Source organism: Xyrauchen texanus, chromosome 6 (assembly GCF_025860055.1).
Source record: "Xyrauchen texanus isolate HMW12.3.18 chromosome 6, RBS_HiC_50CHRs, whole genome shotgun sequence".
NCBI lineage: Eukaryota > Metazoa > Chordata > Actinopteri > Cypriniformes > Catostomidae > Xyrauchen > Xyrauchen texanus.
In genome coordinates, this window is record NC_068281.1 from 34,678,306 (window position 1) to 34,696,883 (window position 18,578).

The window sequence follows — 18,578 nt, forward strand, 5'->3', positions numbered from 1 at the left end:
GCCTTACTAAATAACGTTTGGAGAGTCTTTAGACAGTGTTTCTGGTTTGGATATGCCTGACTGTATATACATATGCATTAAATTGCATAAGAACAAGCTTGTTTTAGGTGTGGACAATAAATATTGCCAAGATTGGGAAAGATGTGTAATCCCTGTGCAAAGAGCACAGGTATAGCTGATAAATTGGAGTGAGATTTTCATCAGGTCTCCTGCACCTCTGTTGTCATTTTAGCTCTCTTCCATCAGTGCCAGTGTTTCTTAATCATCCTACCACACTCTTCTGTGACCTCCCATCCCACAGCCTATCTTTACCTTTATAAACACATTATGCTGTCAATACACTCTGGACCAACTGTCAGAAAGTCTCACTATAGCGTCTGACACTAGACAGACTGATGATGAGGGTCTCATACACCCTATCTGTTACATCCTTTTGTAGTTCCTCTTATGGTTCAACCCAGACCTGCCGGTTTACTTCATCGCCTCACCACGACTATCATAAATCAAGCGTTGTGTGATGGGGCTGCTTCCAGGCAAGCAGTCTTCTATTTATTAATACAGGCAGTGTGCGAAATCTCTCCCCATCAAACCATCACACTGTTATCACATGCAGGAGGTGCAGAGTCAGGCTATCCATTTAAAACACTCCTCGAGCAAATTAGCATGCAGAGATCTACCCACCTTGATCTGCCCATCTTGGTCCACGGCATTTCAGATCTCCCAATTAATTTATTATACCATTATGGCATTAACGTTCTAGATCACTCCTGTTTAGAGAACATTTAATGCTGTCAGAGCTATAAGAAAACTTGGGAGTTCCACTAAAACCGCAAGTATTAACCACCTGGGACCAGAGCATGACTGTTGTGTGAATTTTCTTTTCCCTTTTTGATTTGTAACTTGTAGCCCCTAATAAACTTGGGGAATAAAATCACAAAAATGTATGTCTTCATATGGAAACCTTGGGACTTAAGCCCCATACTCACATGCAGCAACTTCCAGCGACAAATCGACCTCATCTCATTCATTTTCCATAAGAGCCAGCTACACGAGCGAGTGACCTCTGGCAACTAGATGTGGGCATAGCGAGCGACACAACAACGTTGAGAAGTTCAGGAGTGACAACCAATAGGAGGGAAGAGTTGACAGTGGAGGCCACACAATCCGCCTCCTTTGAGACAATGGTGTCAGACAAGACCCAGCAGTGTTGTGATGTTTCTGTGATTAAAATAAAAGTAATGCATGGGAAAGAAATTGTCAGCAGTCTTGAGTGAGTTTGATTAGTAAATTGATAGATGGTTCATTATTATTAATGATATGATGCAGTGAGCACTGCTTCAGTTCTTAGAAAACAGTCTCCCCAGAATTTGTGAATTTTTAGGGACAAGAAAACTGATTCATTGTAAAATTTGAAATAAATCTTACTTTTAATGGCAATACATCTGATCTGTGATCATATTTTACTATAACAATATTATATTATGTAACACCCACTCGAGACATCACAGAACTCGTAATATCAAGTAATATCAAGCTTTAGAAAATATATGGAATGATTTTAATTTATCAATTTTATTTTGTTTCCTTGAGTGTTGATTATTCATTTTTTTGATATGTTACAGACATTACAGCTGATTTTCTCTAACACAGCTTTGGAACAATGTGTGTTGGGAAAAGCACACAAAAAACTACAAAGAATAGTTATTTTACTTGATTGGACTTACAATGTTACAATGTTCTTTCTACTTTGGCAACAAAATCTCAATGTTCTCTCTCTGCACTGTCAAACTAACAAGTGTTTTTTTGCACTCTTTTTGCTGCTGACAGAAATTATATCTCAAATCATGCAGCTTGTTGAGCAGAGATTGATATTACTTTTAAAAGTGTTCAGAATTTAGATTTTTACCTGGGTGGACAATAAAATAGGTAAATAATCCCAAAGATGTGAATGAGGAACCAAAGCCATATCCAGCAATGTTTAGGCATAAATTGAGTGAGCACTTTTGACTTGGGATTGCATAGCAACGCCCTAAAAAGCACTCAAAACATCTCAGCAACTGCATAGTGATGCCCTGGCAACCTGCCACAACACCTTAGCATCATTGAGGCCACTTTTGCATGCAAGCATGTAGAAGGTCTAGATCCTTAATAGTATTAAGCCATACGATAGGCTCTGTCTGTGCGAACTTTAATTGCATTGTTAATTAAACCTCAACATGAGTAATTGCAACTTTCTATTATAACCTGTATTAATCTACTGCATTTGAATATATTATGTTTGTTGTCTATCTTTGCAGTTAATCATGGGACTGGGCACTCAAGGGGCTGAGAAGAAGAGTGCTGCATCTATTGCTTGCTTCCTGGCAGCCAACGGTGCTGACCTCACCATCCGTAACAAGAAGGGTCAGTCTCCTCTGGACCTGTGCCCTGACCCCAGTCTTTGCAAGGCCTTGGCTAAATGCCATAAAGAGAAGACGAGGTATATACATCTACTCCCAATCAGTGTTTAATCCACTAAAGCTTGCACTCTGTATATTTGAAACTGACTCAATTATGCTTTTTTTTTTTAAGGGGATAGTTGTGAAAATTCTCTCATCGTTTACTCCAACTTATGCCATCCCAGATGTGTATGACTTTCTTTCTTCAGCAGAACACAAACTAAGTTTTTAGACAAATATCTCCGCTCTGTTGGCCTTTACAATGCAAGTGAATGGTGATTCTTTGTTGCTCCAAAAATCATATAAAGGGAACATAAAATTAATCCATATGACTCCAATGATTTAATCTTTATCTTCAGAAGTGATATGAAAGGTGTAGGTGAGAAACAGAACAATATTTAAGTCCTTTTTTACTGTAATTCTCCACTTTATCTTTCACTTTCAGATGTGAAAGTGAAACTAAACAGGCACCATATGTGACTTTCAAATGTAAAAGTAAAGTGGACATTTAGAGTAAAAAAAGGTCTACCATTTTTATCTGCTTCTCACCTACTCCTATTATATCTCTTCTGAAGACATTGATTTAACAATTGGAGTCTTATGGATTAATTCTCTGTTTTCTTTGTGATTTTTGGAGGTACAAATGTCTGATCACCATTCGTTGCATTAAAATGACCAATAGAGCTGAAATATTCTTTATAAATCTGTGTTTGTGTTCTGCAGAAAAAAGAAATACACATTTGGTATCCGAGGTATATAGTAACATAGTACAAAGACTTCGTTACTGTACTTAAGTACAGTTTTTTTTTTTATATTTGTCCTTTTGAGTATAAATATTACTTTGGACTTTTACTTTTTCTCTTCAAAATGTAGTAAAGTAAATGTACTTTTACTCTGATAAATTTCTCCCGACCCTTTCGTTACTTTTGTGACTGAACACCTAAAAAAAAATAACAGCAGTATGTGCAAAAATGCATGCAGATTGGTGATAGTAATGTGTGATTCGTTGAATCATTTGAGTAGATTCTTTAAAATTTGATTCCTTTGAACTGAACAAAAAGATTCAAAAAGCTGTCTGAATGATTAGTTTTAAGAATCATGAATCTGAATCAAAATCACAAGCATAGCACATGCCAGATTATGTGTTCCGTTGTCTGTCTCCACTGAGGAAGACAAAAAACTGCTCATGTGAGTAAAAAAAATTTTCTCAACTAATTAAATATAGATAATTTTAGGCTAAAACATTATGAAAGCTGTGAAGTAATGAAGTTATGTGCGATCAGTCTCCTGTCTTTCCAGTAGACCTGTTCATATAAAAGTCAACCACATGTTTACATTTTACATTTATCAAGTTATAATGTGTATGAATAATTACCAGCACTCATGAAAATCTCCAACAATATTTACTTTTATATTTATGAAAATGTAAATGGTATTTGCCAAAGCAAAATTAGATTTCTGGTGGTTGCTAATGTGTTATATTTGATTTGTAGTACATTTATGCTACAGTATGTGGTAATTAGGGTTTTCTGGATGGTTGCTAGGGTATGCTATGCAGTTGTCAAGTTGACCTCTGCTGTGTGATTTGGTGCATTGCTACTGTATGTGGTTGCCAGGTTGTTATAATGCTGTTGCTAAGTTGTTTTCTGTGTTTTTTGCACATTGCTTTGCACTTGACAGGGTGTTCTTGGTGGTTGTCAGGTTGTTGCTATGCTGTTGCTAAGTTGTTTTAACTGTGTTTCAGCACATTGCTATGCAGTTGCTAGGGTGTTCTGGGTGGTTGCTTATTGGCCCCATAATCCCATAAATATGATGATTCTGATTTGACTTGAATGCGCCAAAAACTCATATTTTTCCCACCCTCATTCGATTCAAGATGTGTATGATTTCCAAAAAATACATTCTGCAGAGCACAAACAATAAAATATTTTCAAAAGAATATCACTGTTATGTAGGTAAATTCAATGTAAGTGAATTGTGGCCAGATCTTTGAAGCTCCAAAAGGCACATAAATGCATAATAAGAGTAATCCATAAGACTCCAGTGGTTTCATCAATGTCTTCTGAATGGATCAAATAGATTTTTGGGTAAGAATAGACCAAAATATAACTCATTTTTCGACTAAATTTTGACATTAGCAGTCTTCTTGGCATCCAGGATCTTCTTCCATGATTTCAAGTGTGAATAAACTTCCTATAGCGCCACCTGTGCATGCGTCAAGCACTAGAAAGTGAAATCAAGCTTGAAATAATGATCATGCCTTGAGATTGCAATAGAAAGTTATACAGTGAAATTGAGTTACAGTTTGGTTTGTTTTCACCCAAGACCAACTGAATCGCTTCAGAGGACATGGATTTTACCACTGTATTAGTATGGATAACTTTATGCTCCCTTAACTCTTTCCCCGCCAAACACGGAATTTTCCGGGTTTTATGAAAAAACGCTTCCCCGCCAAACACGGAATTTTCCGGGTATCCGTGTTTTAGGTGGTATACGGTAAGGAAGACCCCTCCGCATGTTTTGAAAGAGTACGCAACTCTTTGATCAAAGAAACAGACTGCGATCGTCTCAAAACGTGAAGTGGAACACCATACTAATACTAAAGCACTTGTTTGATAAAAATGCCTTTTTCTCAGCTTTTTGTCCGAAATGTTGTTTTTGACAAAACCTACCTCTGTTCAAGTGGCAATAAAAAAAAGAACAAATGAAGATAAAATAATTTTTTTTTTTTTGCCTAAAAGCAGAGGCTCAGATCTTTATTGTGATATATAGCATCTTCATATATTCATGGAAGAAAATATTCTGCAGGCCATTAAAGTTTAGCTAAAATCGTCAAAAACCCTGGCGGTGGCTGGCAACTTTTTTTAAAAGCGCTGGCGGGGAAAGAGTTAATGTGTTTTTAGTAGCTTGAAATATCTGGCCACCATTCACTTGCATTGAATTGACCTACAGAGCTGAAATGTTCTTCTAAAATCTTTGTTTCATGCAGTCAGATTTAAAAAAAAATAAAATAATAATGTTTAGGTTTTGAAGAATATCATGTCACATTGCTGAACTCTGCTTTCAATGATTGACATTTCATGTGAAATATTTACATTCCTTTACATTCACAGACAACCGTCGTATTTCTCCACCTAGTGGCAGTCGTGAAGAACTGTCAATTTGCTCAAAAGTATTTTGTTTGTTGTAAGCGAGGAGCTACCAAAGGTTTGCTACCAAATCTCATTTTTAGCAGATGGATGAATTTAAATTAAATTAATTATTAATATTCATTCACTCAAGAATTTATGTTGTTATTATTATTATTATTATTATTATTATTATATAATTATTATAATTATTTATTTAATTTATTATAGTTATCATTATAATAATTAAAAGCACCAGTAATTCAGCAAATAGGAAGCAGAAATGTATAGATGTGATTTTAAATATGAAGGTTTTGCGTGTGGAGAAATAAGTGACACACACATTTACTGTAATTACTAACCCCTTTTGAGATATACTCGCAACGTAAATGATTATTTCTCACTCCTTTATTCATTATCGTCCAATATACATATGTAGCAGGCGATTAGAATAAAGTTTAGGACAAAATATGTTGATAGTTCTCACTGTGCACATAGTTTTCAGTGAATACAGTCGTGCAGTCACATATGGTCTAGTTGCAAAAGTTTAAATATTTCAGTGCATGAAATCTGATCCAAAAAATATGCATCCACAGACGGTATGAACTCCACACAGCCCATGCGCGAATCTCCATTAGAAATGACTTCCTGATTATCGTCTGTCATTTGTGAGATACCGTGAAAAGACTGTTTTAATTACCTTTCTGCACCTCCACTTTATTTTTCAGAGTATCTCTTTAAATGTTTTTATTCTCTTTTTCTCTCATGTCATCAGTGGGCAGGTTGGCTCTCATAGCCCATCTCTGAACAGTAATAATGAGACTCTGGAAGAATGCATGGTGTGCTCTGATATGAAGAGGGACACACTGTTTGGCCCCTGCGGGCATATCGCCACCTGCTCTCTCTGTTCTCCCCGCGTCAAAAAGTGTCTTATTTGCAAGGAACAGGTCCAGTCCAGAACCAAAGTATGGAAACCCACCCACCACACTAAAGGACAGACTCGATGGCTATATATATATACAGTGCATCCGGAAAGTATTCACAGTGCTTCACTTTTTCCACATTTTGTTATGTTACAGCCTTATTCCAAAACAGATTAAATTAATTATTTTCCATAAAATTCTACAACCAATACCCCATAATGACAACGTGAAAGAAGTTTGTTTGAAATATTTGCAAATGTATTCAAATTAAAAAAAGAAAAAAAATCACATGTACATAAGTATTCACAGCCTTTGCTTAGTACTTTGTTGAAGTCTTTTTGAGTATGATGCTACAAGCTTTGCAAACCTATTTTTGGGCAGATTCTCCAGTTCTTCTTTGCAGGACCTCTCAAGATCCATCAGGTTGGATGGGGAGCGCCGGTGCACAGCCATTTTCAGATCTCTCCAGAGATGTTCATTTGGGTTTAAGTCTGGGCTCTGGCTGGGCCACTCAAGAACATTTACAGAGTTGTCCCGTAGCCACTCCTTTGTTATCTTGGCTGTGTGCTTAGGGTTGTTGTCCTGTTGGAAGATGAACCTTCACCTCAGTCTGGGGTCCATTGTGCTCTGGAGCAGGTTTTCATCAAGGATGTCTCTGTACATTGCTGCATTAATTTTTCTCGTGATCCTGACTAGTATCCCAGTTCCTGCCACTGAAAAACATCCCCACAGCATGATGCTTCACTGTAGGGATGGTATTGACCAGGTGATGAGTGATGCCTGGTTTCCTCCAGTCATGACGCTTGCCATTCAGGCCAAAGAGTTCAATCTTTTGTTTCTCATGGTCTGAGAGTTCTTCAGGTGCCCTTTTGCAAACTCCAGGTGGGCTGTCATGTGCCTTTTACTGAGGAGTGGCTTCTGTCTGGCCACTCTACCATACAGGCCTGATTGGTGGAGTGCTGCAGAGATGGTTGTTCTTCTGGAAGTTTCTCCTCTCTCCACAGAGAAACACTGGAGCTCTGTCAGAGTGACCATCGGGTTCTTGGTCACCTCCCTGACTAAGGCCCTTCTCCCCCGATCCCTCAGTTTGGCCGGGCGGCCAGCTCTAGGGAGAGTCCCGGTGGTTCCAAACTTCTTCCATTTATGGATGATAGAGGCCTCTGTGCTCATTGGGACCATCAATGCTGCAGAAATTGTTATATACCCTTCCCCAGATCTGTGCCTTGGTACAATCCTGTCTCGGAGGTCTACAGACAATTCCTTGGACTTCATGGCTTGGTTTGTGCTCTGACATGCACCGTTAACTGTGGGACTTTATATAGACAGGTGTGTGCATTTCCAAATCATGTCCAATCAACTGAATTTACCACAGGTGGACTCCAATCAAGTTGTAGAAACATCTCAAGGATGATCAGTGGAAACAGGATGCACCTCACCTCAATTTTGAGTGTCATGGCAAAGGCTGTGAATACTTATGTACATGTGATTCATTTGTTTTTTATTTTTAATACATTTGCAAAGATTTCAAACAAACTTCTTTCACATTGTCATTATGGGGTATTGATTGTAGAATTTTGAGGAAAATAAGGCTGTAACATAACAAAAAGTGAAGCGCTGTGAATACTTTCCAGATGCACTGTATATTGTGTGTGTATGTATATATGGTTACTTTTGTTCATGCTTGCTCATATGCCATGCTCAACTCTTCTGTTTTCACCAACAGATTGAGGAGTGTGTGGTGTGCTCTGATAAGAAAGCAGCCGTGCTCTTCCAGCCCTGTGGTCACATGTGCGCATGCGAGAGTAAGTCAGCTTTTTCTCATCCCTGAACCACTCATGGCATCACACAACTTCACTCACCACCCCATGTGACTTTCTCTGATCCAGCCAAAAAAGCTTGTTTTGTCATCTGTCAGAATATCACACATTACTGTGATGAAAGACATCTAGTTGTGCACACACAGAGACACAGGACCTTATAGATGATCAATCATAATTTATGGGTGTATCTCACAGTACCTGTGCAGGGCTGCCCAACTTAAAAAGAAATTAAGACATTTTATTTTGCATGAAGAAAATGAAGCCTATTTTTGCATTGTGAAAATATCTTTGTTTGTGTTCCGCAGAAGAAAATGTCATATTAGTTTATCAAATGAGATATTTTGGGTGAACTCTTCCTTTAATTAAATTGTGAAGTGCTTAAACATCATGCTAGTATTGCCTTTAATTTAAATCTGATTTTAATTTGAAAGAAATGTTGTTTTGCAGAATTACATTAAGTGTAATGTGTGGAACCATTATGATACAATATGGGGGGGTCTTAATTATAAAGAAAATAAACAAATGGAAAACATGAGAACATTCGTCACAATGTAGTAAACCTAAAAAGTATGAATTGTCTTGAAAATATGCAAAAAATATGAATGCTTTTTGATTTTGGTGGTAAAATATAACCTGGAAATGTATTTGACAAGTTTTGTAAGATTTTTCTTTACTGCATTGGGAGGCTCCAACACTGATTAAAGCTTATAGTGATGCATATGTCTTTGAGATTAGGTTGAAGCTTAGTGAACTGTGTGCTCCCCCATAACTCCCCCCTCCCCTCCGAGTTTCATTTTCGCTAAATAAATTCATCATTTTGAACAAGACCTTTCCCTTTGAGTCTAACTCTCTACATCCACTTTTCTTCTGTAACCTGGTATTCTATAAGTATTTACTTAATTTTCTGCTGGTTTACGAGATGACTTGAGAAGCTAGCCACTTACTTTGTGTGTTTGTATGTGTGTTTAAACCTTGCAGACTGTGCCAGCTTAATGAAAAAGTGTGTGCAGTGTCGGGCCATGGTGGAACGTCGCACTCCCTTCGTATTGTGCTGTGGAGGGAAAGGTATGGAGGATGCCACTGATGATGAGGACCTTAGTGAGTGAACTTCCACATGTTCCCGTTTTTTTTTTTCTTTCCTTTTTCTGCCTTGGTTTCTTATGTCTCTCATGTTTAATATTTATGTTGGCTTTGGTTAGTTCTTCTCTGTTTTTTATTGCCACACACATTTCTCTCTCCATTGTTATGACTAATCTGTTATTTCCCAAATGTGTTTTCATGACTTAAATAAGACGTGGAGCCTCTCGTCCTAATGTATAATATCAACACCCTGGAATGAGCTTTGTAACTGCCCTGGAATGTCCTCATTACATGCACTATGGAGTTATAAGGAGTTTTTAGCAAGCCACTCTTGTTCCAAGCAGACAAGTGAAAATGAATCCACCAAATTCATTTTCATGGAGCACCTAAAATATTTCTATAATTGGACATGTCCCCCCTCCTGAAAATAAATCTTTGTGAGATTTATTTTCATCCCCATCTTATTTTGAGTTGTGATTCACCACTATTTGTTACCACATTATTCCTTTTTCTTGTCATTGTTCATGACACTGCCCATGTTCTTTATGTTGGTTTAGTTTGAGTTCAAAGGGATACTGGTGCAAGTTCACTTTTTATGATGTTTATTTATAGTGAAGAGGAGATCTGTTTCTTTTTAGCCTCGCTTAGATGTACAACACATCCATCCATGCTGACATCTCTGCTGACCTACAGACATGCTGATCCACACAAGCACATTTACTCGCACACAGTCCAGTCCACACAGGAATGTAGCCCTTAGCTCTTATCTTGGTCTGTCTTTAGTGCCTGAGCTCTGTTTGTTGTAAGGCGCCACTTTTCCACACACAAAACTGCAGCAGCATTCCATATAGAAGACAAACATGTAGACAGAGTGAGAGAGAAATGCCAACATAGATGAGCTTCTTGCATGCCTCAGTCACTGTGGAGCTCAGATGAGCCACATCTGTACACTATACCCCAAAAAAACACTTTAGTTCACAAATATAAGTGTCTCATGACTCAAATAGAGGAAGCAATAAGCCTTACAGAGCCCAACTGTGTCATCTGAAGGCTACTGCCAGTCACACCAGCCTAGAACTTCAGATTTCCATGCTGAAGAAAAACACAGGAGAGAAAAAAACAGGAATAAGAGTGGCAACTATTAAATGATCTAATCTTGTTAGCAAACCCCTGACACCAACAAATGTCTCTCACTGTAATATTACACATACTCATTATAAATGTTCCCTTTTACTGAATATCCAACTAACCTTTTTCAATTTGTCGGGCTTAAAATTAACCAGTTCTTTCGCTCTAGACCATCATAAAAACTTCCTCTCCCTATCCATGACCTTTAAAATCTTCGCTACAGTTTTATTTTTAGTCAAACGCATAACATATTTATTTTACGATTGTGACTGTCGTCACACATTCGCCAGAAATGTCCTTCTTTAATGAATAACCATATTATTATTATTATTAGTATTATTATTATTTTTAAACTTCTCAGTCTTTAAATTAACCAGATTGTCAACTTCTTTCACACTAAACCATCATAAACATTTCTTCCTTTCAGGCCCATTATTTCAAATGTTGGTGACATTACAATATACAATATGTTAGTGACCGTCATCACATATATTCGCTGTACATTTCTCCTTTAATGAATATCCATCTGATATTTTTCCAATTTTAAAATGAACCACCCTGTCAAATTCATTAACAATTAACCGTCACAAAACAAATTCTACCTTCAGGCCCCTCTACATCAATGACCTCCAAACCCTTTGTTACAAATGTTATTTGTAGTGAAAAGCATAAATTTGACGATCGACCTGCAGCCAGCCCTTGCTTTCTCAATTTTTGCCACAAATTGTGGGCGAGGTCTTGGTGAACAAGGCCTCTCATTCTTAACAGCTGTTTCTAAGACATTCGTGTTAACTTGCTCTTCCCTTTGCTCCCTCTAATGAATTTATGACTAGAATGTGCCACAGGCCAAGCTGGACTAGCCCCCAAGCCAACAGCAGGGGTGCATGCGTTACATAACACTTTGACTGGTTGCTTCTCAGCAGGGAGCTCTAACTCAATGGCAGGGGGGTCGCAGGATCTTCTCCAGCCCAACAATCTGGCACTAAGTTGGTGTAAGTATCCTATTCCTCACCCCCAGTTCTTCCTGCCTCAACTCCTTCCTGCTTCTTTGGTTGCAAACGTCATTATGTCTGGCCTGCACTTCAGACATCTAGTGAGACCGTAGGCCTGCTTGCAGACTGCTGCGATTCAGTGCTCAGGGTTGATATCCCAAAAAGATCCACCATATAATAAAAAAAATGAAGAGGAAGCTTCACCTATTTAAACGCACATAATCATGCTTCAAATAATTCCTTGATAGCTACAAAGAAACATTCCTCCGTAAAGAGTTTGCTTCACCTATGTTAGAAGCCTCTGGGGTCTGTCTTGGGCCCAGGGGTCTGCTGTCACCTACTGGTAACCGGAGGAGTCTCTGGTGCCTGATAGGATAGAGACCTGCTATAATTGTTAATAACATCTACTGTGCCTTTCAGCCAGTGGAAATATCCCAGCCATGCAGAGGGACAAAGACAACACTAATGTTAATGCAGATGTGCAAAAGCTGCAGCAACAGCTGCAGGATATCAAAGAGCAGGTAAGTATTCTCATCCTTTTGTACCAGTTTCGTAGTCTCCACATTTTTTATATTTAACATTACGCCTCAGTGATCCATTTTGCACATTTGGTTTCCACTCAGACAATGTGCCCCGTGTGTTTGGATCGACTGAAGAATATGATCTTCATGTGTGGCCATGGCACCTGTCAGCTCTGTGGAGACAGAATGAGCGAGTGTCCCATCTGCCGCAAGGCCATCGAGCGTCGGATCCTGCTTTACTAGAGAACCTGGTCTCAACTGGGGCCTTGACAAACCTCCTTATTTTTCAGCCACAGAGTGCTGCTGCTCTCATAAGCACCAGTTCTATACCTGCAAGGCTCTCCGTGTCTCACACTAAACTAAGAGTCATCAGTGTAACATCATCGGTTTTGTCTTAAAGCATCTGAAATCCTTAAATTGAACCGCTTTAGGCTAATTTTAGTCTGGAAAATGTAGTAACTTTGGTTTTCTGTGTGCTTGAATTATGTTCAACACAGTGAGGAAGAAACTTGCTTTTATTCCTCCTCGTTCTGTACATGCAAATGTTCACTTTTCCCGAATGTGTTTTTGTGGGAAGCTTAGCAGCACCTACAAAGGGGCAGCCTTTCTGTAAGGCATGAACAGAGTCTGCTAACTTCTCATTATATCATTGTATTATGCTTGTATATCCTGATGCAAACAATTGTAACTACAGTATCAGTTTAGGTCATGTTACATCATGGTGAAGGTGTAGGGCATGACTGAACTCTAAACTCTGCCTTATTCCCACTGAAAGTATTGATATTATGGCAGTTCAATTAAAAATAACATTTTGAGTGACCTAGCATTCAGTTCTAAATCATGTGTAAATGTAAAGCATTTTCATTTACAGACAAAAAAAGAAGTTGTCCTGACCAAACAGGACAGTGAAATATACACAACTTGATGTGAATGTTCAAATCTACAGCAACTGTACTGTTAGAATTATATTGCATGTTCCTCTCTCGAAATGCCAGCTGTACTACGGTATGTACATTGAGTATTATTGTCACAACCTTGGTGGAAGTGATGGTCACAAGATCAGTGCTGGTGGCTGCATGCTTTTCATGCAACTGATCCCTGTTGTCTTCAAACAAATATGAATTTGCTTAACAAACATCATTTAGTGGATTGTTCTCCAGCAGTCCCCCTTTATGCACCAAGTTTTCCTGCCATAGATTTAGTTCAAATAAGGACACATTTTGATGAAAACTGACGGTTTTGTGCCATTGTTTAAAAACAGTGTGAAACATGTCATTACATTTTGGGAATAAGGTGCTCTTATCTTTGTGTTTTTTGTTTCATTTGTGTATTTTTTCTTCTTTTTCACCCAAAGTTGAACAAGCTGGAATAGACTATCTAATAAATCCCATAAGCTGTATTTGTTAGAGGTTTCTTACCTTAACTGGGCCACAAAAAAGCCTGACCAATAAACATTTGTAGCTGAGGACTCTTAAAGTCTTTTGTCCTTGTTGTTAAGATGTATTTTGAAGACCTGTATCTCATTGCTTTTTCATGTGCCCATTCCAATATTTTCATCATGGTGCGAGAGGTCTAATGTTACGTCTGCAGCGTGATGGCATGATTCATTTCAGTGTGACTCAGTGTGACCAGTGCAAAGCAGACATTTTTACTGGAAGCGAAAGTAGTTTCATACTTTACCTTTTAAAGATTTGTCCACTTTCAAGATTTTCCATTTTCAATGATCACTTTAACACTAAAAGCTAGATGCACTAATATACCTTAATGGTAGTATTGTATTGTCATGGTTACTCAAACTCTGTTTTGTACCATATTTTCTGTACACAAAAAACACAAAGAACGATGCTTTTTTTTTGTTTTGTTTTTTTGTTGAATGAATGTTTGGTGTATGCTGTACAACATTTATCATAGGAGACATTCTTTTTGCCCTGTATTGCAATTCACTTTTTGAAAATGCATTGGCGAATAAAGATTTAACGACATTGAGCATAGTATATTTGTCATTGTAGCAGTAGCAGCAGTGTAAATATCCATGGTGACAATGTCAACATCATATAACAATACATTTTTAGATTTCAGCCCAAAAGAGAAAAATAAATTATATTTTGCATACGAAAAACAAGATTATTTTTTATGACCATTATAAACTTTTTTTATATCATGATAAATAAAGGGATATTTCACCCCAAAATTAAAATTCTCATAATTTACTCATTCTCATGCCATCCCAGATGTGTATGAATTTCTTTCTTCAGTAGAACATAAATGAAGATTTTTAGAAGAATATTTCAGCTCTGTAGGTTCATACAATACAAGTGAATGGGTGCCAAATTTTTGATACCCATAAAGGCAGCATAAAAGTAATCCATACGACTCTAGTGTTTTAATCTTTATCTTCAGAAGTGATATGATAGGTGTAGGTGAGAGACAGATCAATATTTAAGTCCTTTTTTTTTTTTTAAATAAATTATTTTCTCTGCCCAGTAGGGGGCAGAAAATGAATCCCAAATAAACACAAGAAGAAGAATGTGAATGTTAAAGTGGATTTTGAATGAGCAGGAAGGAGAATTTATAGTTTATAGGGAATTTATAAAAGGACTGAAATATGATATAATTCTCACCCACATCTATCATATCGTTTCTGAAGGGTCTTATTGATTACTTTTATGTCGACATACAGTGCATTCAGAATGTATTCAGACCCCTTCATAGACTTCTTTTTCACATTTTGTTATGTTGCAGCCTTATGCTAAAATGCTTTAAATATTATTTTTTTCACATCATTATACACTCCATACCCCATAATGACAAACTCCATTTTTGATAACTTGATAAGAAAAGAAAATGTAATATCACATTGACATAAGTAGTCAGACCCTTAACTCAGTACTTCGTTGAAGCACCTTAGGCAGCGATTACAGCCTCAAGTCTTTTTGTGTATGATGGTGCTACAAGCTTTGCCCACCTGGATTTGGGGATTTTCTGTCATTCTTCTCTGCAGATCCTCTCAAGCAGGTTGGATGGGGACCGTCGGTGTGCAGCCATTTTCAGTTCTCTCCGGAGATGTTCGATTGGGTCCTGGCTGGGCAACTCAAGGACATTCACAGAGTTGTCCTTAAGCCACTCTTGTGTTTTCTTGGCTGTGTGTCATTGTCCTGTTGGAAGGTGAACCTTTGGCCCAGTCTGAGGTCCTGAGAGCTCTGTACCATGTTTTCATTAAGGATATCTCCGTATTTTGCTGCATTCAGCTTTCCTTCAACCCTGACCAGTCCCCCAGTTGCAATGATGATTGTCCTTCTGCAAGTGTCTCCCATCTCCAAACATGATCTCTGGAGCTCAACCAGAGTGACCATCGGGTTCTTGGTCACCTTTCGGCCAGCTCTAGGAAGAGTCTTGGTTGTTCCTAACTTCCATTTAAGAATTATGGAGACCACTGTATTCTTGGGAACCTTCAGTGCAGCAGACATTTTTTGTAGCCTTCCCCATATCTGTGCCTCGACAATCCTGTCTCTGAGCTCTGCAAGCAGTTCCTTTGACATCATGGCTTGTTTTTTGCTCTGATATGCATTTTCAGCTGTGAGACCTTATATAGCAGGTGTGCACCTTTCCAAATCATGTCCAAATCAATTGAATTTGCCACCAGTGGACTCCAATCAAAGTGTAGAAACATCTCAAAGATGATCCAGAGAAATGGGATCACCTGAGCTAAATTTCAAGTGTCATATCAAAGGGTCTGAATACTTAAGTCAAAGTGATATTTCAGTTCTTTTTAATACATTTGCAAAGTTATCAAAAATCTGTTTTCTGCTTTGTCATTATGGGGTATGGAGTGTAGGTTGATGTGGAAAAAATTATAATTTGAAGCATTTTAACATAAGGCTGCAACATAACAAAATGTGAAAAAAATGAAGGGGACTCTATACTTTCTGAGTGCACTGCATGTGATTTTTGGAGCTTTTGGCACCCATTCACTTGCACTGTATGGACCTACATACCTTAGAAGTTCTACAAAATCTCCATTTGACTTCAGCTGATGAAAGAAAGTTACATATCTGTGCTGGCATAAGGGTGAGAAAATGAGAGAATTTTCATTTTTAGGTGAACTATCCCTTTAATTACATTTTTCAAATTTTCTTAACCATAATGCAAAAAATAAATTAAAAAAATTCACAATTCACAAAATGGTCCTAACAATATAGGCTTAATCTTTTTGCAATACTATATACTGTATCTTAATGTAATATATTAGATGAAATATTCAGCAGGACATGCAGTTTATTGACAGCTGTCAAGTTGACCATTGTCATTTAGGTAACAGAATGTAAACATTGTTTTCACTGTATAATTTTCTTGCATAGATATTACTGCAATTCCCAAAGATGCCATGTAAAGTCCTCAGCTATAGAATACAAAAATGGCAGGCAGTCTGTCGCACGGATGGAGACTGAAGTCTGCATTTCAAATAATCCAATTATATAAAACGATCCATGAAAGGCGCAGGTTATGCTTGAATACATTAGAAGATTAAACTTAAGTCATCCATAGAGAAAGATGTGATGGGAAAAGGCTGCATGACACATCATTTGAGCCTTGGGATGATCGTTACTGAGAGATTTTACATTCAGTCTATCGACAGATTCATTCATAATCATGACTTCTTTTCTGGAGACAGAGCAACCTTGTGCTGGGGAAGATGTATCAGCCACTCAGCAAGCTCTCATCTTTCTTCCAAAAGACCTGCAGATCCTTGATTCTGACACAGTACATTAATGGTGATTTGTAATATCTGAAAATTCACTCTTGGCTCTCATCTTACTAATATCCCTCATGCCACAAAAGTGTGTTTTGAGCTGTGCTGCATCAGCAAACAAGTCATCAGAGTGTTTTGGACTGAGAATAGAGTTTAATGGGCCTTCTCAAATGATGGGGCTGATTAGAGAATGGGCCTCAGGAGGATCTGCTGACATTCAGTTGGCCATCTGTCTTCCTGACTGCAGCCATGCACCACAGATCAGTGTCTGTTCAGTTTAGGCTGTGGAATTGTATTGACAACTCATAAGCAGCATTTAATCTGACTATTTAATAGATGGATGGATGGATGGGCTTTATTCCAAAGATACATTTTAAGTTTGTTTGTCAAAGTATACAGAGTATACAAGTTAACTCTATCAACACCTGTTGATTGTCCACAAAAAAATCATTTCGATCAGTTTATAAAACTAGCAAACAAAAAAAGCATACTGGGACTTTTCACAAGGCCTATATCTAAGTAACAAATTTATGAGTCAAAGTCAAATTATACAAATGAGTGGGGTTTTTTAGTGTGTTTTTGTATGTAGGGATTAAACACCTAGTTCAATGTATACTATATATATATATATATATATATATATATATATATATATATATATACTGGCGGCCAAAAGTTTGGAATAATGTACAGATTTTGCTCTTATAGAAAGATATTGGTACTTCTATTCACCAAAGTGGCATTCAACTGATCACAATGTATAGTCAGGACATTAATAACGTGACAAATTACAATTAAAATATATAAAAAAAAATTATAAAATACTTCAAAGAGTTGGATTTTTCTCATCAAAAAATCCTCCATGTGAGCAATGACAGCTTTGCAGATCTTTGGCATTCTGTCAGTTTGTCCAGATACTCAGGTGACATTTCACCCCACACTTCCTGTAGCACTTGCCATAGATGTGACTGTCTTGTCGGCACTTCTCACGCACCTTACAGTCTAACTGATCCCACAAAAGCTCAAGCTGTCAGCTGAGGACATGTGAGGCCTCTATTTCTCAAACTAGAGACTCTGATGTACTTATCCTCTTGTTTAGTTGTACATCTGGCCCTCCACATCTCTTTCTGTCCTTGTTAGAGCCAGTTGACCTTTGGCTTTGAAGACTGTAGTGTACACCTTTGTATGAAATCTTCCAGTTTACATTACAGTACAAATTTACTTCCAAAATGGCAAAATCTGTACATTATTCCAAACATTTGACCGGCAGTGTATATATATATATATATATATATATATATATATATATATATATATATATACAGATATATATATATACACACACATTTCATTTAATTGTGACATCTTAACCCCTAAGGTGTGACATGCTATTGGGGCATGTTATCAAATGTTGATGTACGGCATATTCAATGAATTGCATCTCTTTTTTCCTGGACAATAATCGTGAATATGTTCTAAGACTAAGGTATGTGACTACAGAAAATGTTCAAATAAACCTACCTTGAGAAGTAGTAAAAAAAACAAAAGTATGACAACTAGCCCCAGTCTCCACCTAAACATAAATATATTCAGAATTCAAGTCTATGGGGCAAGCACAGAACAGTTCCCCAGAGTCTTTCTTTGTACGTGCATTTCTGTATACAAGCATTTTGTTTTTTTAAGTTTTGTGATTATACTTGTGAAAAAGTGTGAACAGTATTTTAACATTTATTGCATTGCCTAGCTTCAATTGTAAGTGTAATTTAATCAAATCAAATCAAATCAATCAAATCACTTT

General features: G+C 37.5%; 1 protein-coding gene across 6 annotated transcripts in view; it reads left to right on the forward strand.

Moving 5' to 3' along the window:
- The window catches only part of LOC127644593 (E3 ubiquitin-protein ligase mib1), an 86,672-nt gene extending 72,550 nt beyond the window's left edge, over positions 1–14,122 (forward strand). The window contains exons 16-22 of one of the 6 annotated variants that reach the window (XM_052127840.1): positions 2,298–2,479; positions 6,342–6,531; positions 8,213–8,291; positions 9,288–9,407; positions 11,438–11,509; positions 11,930–12,030; positions 12,133–14,122. In XM_052127840.1, the coding sequence (XP_051983800.1) occupies positions 2,298–2,479; positions 6,342–6,531; positions 8,213–8,291; positions 9,288–9,407; positions 11,438–11,509; positions 11,930–12,030; positions 12,133–12,273 (885 nt within the window). In that variant the 3' untranslated portion in view covers positions 12,274–14,122. Of the gene's footprint in view, positions 1–2,297; positions 2,480–6,341; positions 6,532–8,212; positions 8,292–9,287; positions 9,408–11,350; positions 11,510–11,929; positions 12,031–12,132 lie in introns of all 6 variants that reach the window. The other 5 variants (XM_052127841.1, XM_052127839.1, XM_052127838.1 and 2 more) reach the window with 5 other exon arrangements.
- Positions 14,123–18,578: the final 4,456 nt, after the last annotated feature.